This window comes from Bubalus kerabau, chromosome 1 (assembly GCF_029407905.1).
Source record: "Bubalus kerabau isolate K-KA32 ecotype Philippines breed swamp buffalo chromosome 1, PCC_UOA_SB_1v2, whole genome shotgun sequence".
Taxonomy (NCBI): Eukaryota; Metazoa; Chordata; class Mammalia; order Artiodactyla; family Bovidae; genus Bubalus; species Bubalus kerabau.
In genome coordinates, this window is record NC_073624.1 from 5,749,783 (window position 1) to 5,755,782 (window position 6,000).

The following is a 6,000-nucleotide window of genomic DNA, read 5'->3' on the forward strand; positions in this document are numbered from 1 at the left end:
CGCCTGCGAGCATAATTGGAGAGCCATGGAGACCCCTGCCCGCTCTGGCCCTACTCTGCTTCTTTGGGCCTAGTTCTGTAAGTGAGGGGTGGTCTGCTGGCTTTGAAGAGCCTGTGAGGGGTGGCCTGCTGGGAAGAGGCTTCACGCCCCCTTCCAAGCCCCCCGTGTGCAGAGGCCAGCCTGCTCCCAGGTGCATTGCCTATCCTCGCAGAGGCATCCAAAGGCTGCTCATGGACTGCTTGTGTGTATGTGGCGGGGCTGACTGAGATTGTGTATGGGAAGTGAGAGGCCCCACCCCCCAACCAGGAGCCTGGGCCCCCTGGCAGATGTTCCAGCTCACCTCCGTGTGCCCCTGCCTCGCCCCCAGCTCTGGTCGTGCACCCAAACCCAACCACAGCCTCCACTCCGCAGCTCAGGACAGTCCTGCCTTCCATCCAGGAGCCCACCCGGGGCCTGATTGACAGGTGGTGAGACTCCCGGGAGCCTCTCCCAGGAAGGAGTGGGACCAGGGCCCACCCCGCCCCTGCCTGGTCCCCTCTGCAGGCGGACCCTGGCCCCACCACGCCAGCCATCTCAAGGGCCATTTCCTTTTCTAGCATTTTGAGGCTTTCTTCTGTAGCCTTAACAGCAGACACACTCCTCTGAGGAAGTGAGCTGGGGCTTTGCTTTTTTTTTTTTTAATAATTCTAGTTATTTACTTATTTTGGCTGTGCTGGGTCTTTTTTTGCTGCACAGGCTTTTGTCTATTTGCAGCAAGCGGGGGCTACTCTCGAGCTGTGCTGCGCGGGCTTCTCACGGTGGTGGCTTCTCGTGTTGCGGAGCACAGGCTCTAGGCACGTGGGTTTCAGTAGTTGCAGCTCCGAGGCTGTAGAGCACAGGCTTCCCTGGTGGCTCAGATGGTAAAGTGTCTGCCTGCAGTGCCAGAGACCCGGGTTCGATCCCTGGGTCGGGAAGATCCCCTGGAGAAAGCAATGGCAACCCACTCCAGTACTCTTGCCTGAAGAATCCCATGGAGGGAGGAGCCTGGTAGGTTACAGTCCATGGGGTCGCAGAGTCAGACACGACTGAGTGACTTCACTTTCCCCTTCAGTAGTCGTGGAGCACGGGCTAAGTTGCTCTGAGGCACATGGAATCTCCCAGGACCAGGGATCTAACCCATGTCTCTCCTGCATTTGTAGGCAGATTCTTAACAACTGAGCCACCAGGGGAGCCCTGGGACTTTGCTTCTGGGGGGCACTGCTAGCGGCCAAGGACCCCTGGGTGGGTTGGTGTCCCGGGCTGGGATGGGAAAACCCTTTCTCAAGCCGGACTTAGGTGTGGGAAGAGCAAGTGCTCACAGAATCCCTTCTCTTCCATGGGTGGGGACCAGCTGATTGGTAAATCAGCCGCTGGTGAAGCTACAGGGCATCTGGTGAGTTTCTATCATAGGTGCTAAAGGATGTAAAAATTGAAGGCAATTTAACATTGTGCTAATGTGTTTGATGTGGTGCCATGTTAAAAATTAAACTTTCCCAAAATGTATTACACTTTATTGCCTACAGTTCACCTCTGTGATATTCAGACATGTGTTGGGGCTAAATCATGCTAAAATATCTTGTTTTCAAATCTGATAGCACCTAAATGAAATAATCATAGTGTAGTGTGCTGTCTAATTACTAGATATAATTACAACCTTGCGATTTTTAAAAAACTCTGTTCATTATAAGAACCTACTAGAAGATCCAAATCGAATCTCTTTTTTTCCCCCCTCCAACTATTTCGGTTATCTGCCTGGCCATCCCCTCAAATACACAGGGAGGAGTTTCCTGGGACGGTGGTCTGGTGGTGTTGGCATCAAACGGAGCCCGGAGGGGTCCTGATCCTGCCCCTTTGCCTCCCTTAGCCTACATTTCCCAATCCAGGAAATGGGGATGAAGAGACCTACCTTCCTCCCAGGAGATGCTGTTTGTGATGAGCTTTATTTAGTCACTAAATCATGTCCGAGTCTTTGCGTCCCCGTGGACTGTAGCCCGCCAGGCTCCTCTGTCCACAGGATTCTCCAGGCAAGAACACTGGAGTGGGTTGCCATTTCCTCCTCCAGAGGATCTTCCTGACTCAGGGATCGAACCTGCATCTCCTACGTTGGCAGGCAGATTCTTTACCACCGAGCCACCTGGGACGAGCTTGCAGACTCCCTTCCAGCGGGGAGCCCTGGGTGGGGAGTGAGCCCTGGGGGCCAAGACGGAAGCAAGGCCCAGGAGAGGAGCTCACAGCCCCTTCCCTTCGCCTTGGGCCACAGCCTGTCCACACCATCCTTCCCACCCCAGAGCTCCTTTCTCACCTCCTCTTGGGTTTTGGCTCTTCTCCCAGAAAGAAGCCGGCACTGAGACCTGCTCCTTTTACTCTGCCTTGCTTCGGATTCAGCCCAAGATCGTGCACTGCTGGAGGCCGATGCGGCGCACATTCAAAGCCTACGACGAGGGCGGGACGGGGCTTCTCAGCGTGGCTGACTTCAGGAAGGTGAGCATGGCTCTTGCGGGGCTTCTCCCTCCAAATAGGACGCGGTTGCCAAATGCCAGCAGCCAGAAAAACCTCACCAAAGGAGCCCCCAGGCCCGGAGGAAGGCCCAGGCATGGGCAAGCTGTCCAGACCTCACTTCCTGGGCTCCCCCAGGTTACTGGGGGCCACGTCCACTTGTCATCCGCAGCCGACCCCAGGCTGTCCCCACCCCAAAGGCTTCTAGAATCCCGCTGGGCCTTCCCAGGGCACCAACATCTGAGTGCAGCCATCCGCTGCTGCTCCTCAGAGCCCTGCCTGCACCCCACACGAGGCTGCAGAGCAGAATGACGACCTCGGGGACTGAAGCACGTCCTGGGCCTGGCTACTCAGGGTCTGCAGACCCCAGCCCTGCCCTGCAAGAGCCCCCCACTGGGCCCTCCCCTCTCCCTCTGCTGTCCTGGCATGGAGGGGCTGCCCACCCCGGACCATGCAGTCTGGCCAACCAGCTCCCCCAGCAGAGACTGGACTCCGGGGCCTCTCCTGCCGGTCTGGGGGAGCACCTCGCCCGCCCCAGTCCACCAGCTGTAATCGCGACCCCCCCACAGCCCCACCTCTGGAACAGAATCTATGCTAGACTTTACCCCGCAGAACCTTTGGAGGGTTTCCTCCCGAAGGAAAGAAACGGGCCACCCTTGAGGGTGACTTAAAACTCCCACATTTGGAATAACGCAGAACTGCTCAAATTGTCAGCGGGCCTGGTCCCATTCTTTGCTTCTCTATCCCATCCCCGTCCTAGCTAAACACTAAGGTTGAGAAAATAATTGAAGTCTAGAATGTTAGATTAAAAATCAAATATTACAGCCAGGAAAAAAAACTCAGTCAACACATCAAAGCAAGAAAGGGTTATGACCTCTCAGTGCACTTAGGAAAAATGTATTCCTTAGATTTCTCTGCGCTTCAACAACTAAGACAATAAAATTTTTATGTAAAAAAGCTTTTCTTAAATAGCGATGCAGGTAGATGAACGGCAGTTAGTGGGTCTGAATTTTCAAGGACCCCACGCAGGGCACTAGAGAGTGAGGGGCCCCTGGAGCAACACACACACAGTGGGTGGGGCCAGGCCTGTCACTGGCGGCGGTGAATACCCTGTCACCTCCCCCACGTGGCCTCCAGCTCACAGCGCTGGTTAGTCACTCACTCATGTCCAACCCTTTGCAAGACCATGGACTATAACCTGCCAGGCTCCTCTGCCCATGGAATTCTCCAGGCAAGAATACTGGAGTGGGTTGCCATGCCCTTCTCCAGGGGATCTTCCTGACCCATGGATCAAACCTGGGTCGCCCGCATTGCAGGCAGATTCTTTACTGTCTGAGCCACCAGAGAAGCCCCGATCTTTACTTTGGGGTCAAATACAATTCTCAGCCAGAGAAGAGAAGGAAGATAACACCCTAAGAACTCGGGGTGGGTGACAAGCAGGGAGGGGGCAAGAGAAACGGAGACATTGCCCTTGGCAATGAGACCCGATGGGTGCTGGGCCCTCTGGACACCCAGGTTCACTCCCCTTTCCTGCTCTCAGCCCATCAGCCCCAGAGGCCTGGGCCAGTCCTGCCGGCCCTGGAGGAAACTTGGGTTCTTCCAACCCCACTCTCTAGCCTCCTCTGAGAAATGAATTATAACACAAAATATACATAGGAAATGTATAACCTAATCTTCATATTTATTTAATAGGGTATATATCACAGTTTGTCTCAGTTGCATATAACAGAGGTGAAATAAATCACAGCAGCTTAGACATGGTAGTTTTCTTCTCTCTCATGTAAAAGAATCCCAGAGGTAGGAAGTCCGGAGCTGGCATGGTGTCTGGACTGTCATCAGGGACATCTGTATTTTTTTTCCTACCATCCTCAATACCTGGATTCCTTCCCCAAGGTGGAGTCATAGCCCAAGATGGCTGCCGGAGCCCCAGCATCACTTCAGCATTCCAGGCAGCAGAGAAGAGAGAAGGAGGGCATGCCTGTTCTCTTTAGAGGAGGCTTCCTAAAAGTCCAGCATAGCATTCTCATTTTGTTTTAGTGGCCAGAACTGTGAGAGAGGCTGAGAATTGTCACCTTTCATTTTGGCTGGGCACACAGCAGTCTGGAAGAAAATCAGGGTCTGATAATATAAGGGGAAGGGCCAATGGGTATTGGTTGGGAAATCAGCAGGCTCTGGCATGGGATGTATTACTGTTGAGTCATAACTACTCGCTGAAGCCTGCACCTGCGGGCCTGCCCTCCTCCCCTCCCCTGAAGCTGCACCGCAAGGCCTCCCACCTAGTTAAGGCTCCGTGGCCAGTCTCCCCTCCAATCCCCTCTGCTCTGTCCATCTTCCTCGTCCTCCACGTTGACCAGCCTCACAACACCTGTGTTGCTAGACAGGGCTGCCTTGTTGGAAGGGTTGGGGGGCACGGGGGGAGGGCGTGACTCTGGAGGTGGGCTGTCCAGGCTCGGGGTGGGAGGAGAGGTGGGCAAGGGCCCAGCCTCTTCCTGGCCTAGCCAGCCTCCTTGGTCTTGGTCTTGAACGGCTCCAGTACCAGGGGCGGCTCCTCTGCCCCGCAGGTCCTGAGGCAGTACAGCATCAACCTCTCCGAGGAGGAGTTCTTCCACATCCTGGAGTATTACGACAAGACTCTGTCTTCAAAAATCTCCTACAACGACTTCCTCAGGGCCTTCCTCCAGTAGGGGCCTCGCACCGTGAGCCCAGTGCGGACAGACAGGGACCGCAGGGCCCATCCCCACGCCCCAGGAAATCTATCAGCAGAGGGTCTCATGAACGTCCGGGGCATCCCCCCAAGCTCAGCCCACACCCACACCCAACCTGCATCTTTGTGAGGTCAGCCCAGGCCTGGGCTCCAGGGTTGGCAGTGGCCACTCTGGAAGGCCCTGGGCTGCCCCACTGAGCTCAGGACCCCTCTTAGTCTGAGCAGATTAAAATGTTAGCCTTTGCAAGAATGATTCTTGAGACTTTAAAAGAACCACCAACAATAAACTTGGAAACTCAGAATTTCTGCCAGTTTTATTCGTTAAGAGCCTGCTGGGTGACTCGGGGACACCCCCTCCTCCACGCAGGCTCTGGGGCTTCCCTGACGTGGGGCAGACCTGCGCCCCTGCCAGGCTTGTCCACAGGGCGACCTCTCTGTCCTGGGGGCGCAGGCACCAGCCGGACCCCACGAGGAGCGGCCGACATCTGAGTCAGGCCCCGTTGGTGCAGTGGGGGCTCAGCCCTTCCGGGCCCAGCAGTACCCGTTTCGAAACACAGCAGGGTCTGACAGACCAAGTGCCGGGCTGTGTGCTTAGTCACTCAGTCATGTCCGACTCTTTGCAACCCTTGGACTGTAGCCCGCCAGGCTTCTCTGTCCAAGGGGTTCTCCAGGCAAGAACACTGGAGTCAGTTGTCATTTCCTCCTCCAGGGGATCTTCCCAACCCAGGGATCGAACCCAGCTCTCCCTCTTTACCGTCTGAGCCACTTAGGAAGTCACACCA

The 6,000-nt window shown here is 55.4% G+C and overlaps 1 protein-coding gene across 1 annotated transcript in view; it reads left to right on the plus strand.

Moving 5' to 3' along the window:
- Positions 1-5,422, plus strand: part of EFCAB6 (EF-hand calcium binding domain 6) — a 258,271-nt gene extending 252,849 nt beyond the window's left edge. Inside the window, exons 31-32 of the mRNA XM_055565985.1 lie at positions 2,350-2,499; positions 5,076-5,422. Coding sequence (XP_055421960.1) covers positions 2,350-2,499; positions 5,076-5,198 — 273 coding nt within the window. The 3' untranslated portion in view covers positions 5,199-5,422. The remainder of the gene's footprint in view (positions 1-2,349; positions 2,500-5,075) is intronic.
- The last annotated feature ends 578 nt before the right edge of the window (positions 5,423-6,000 follow it).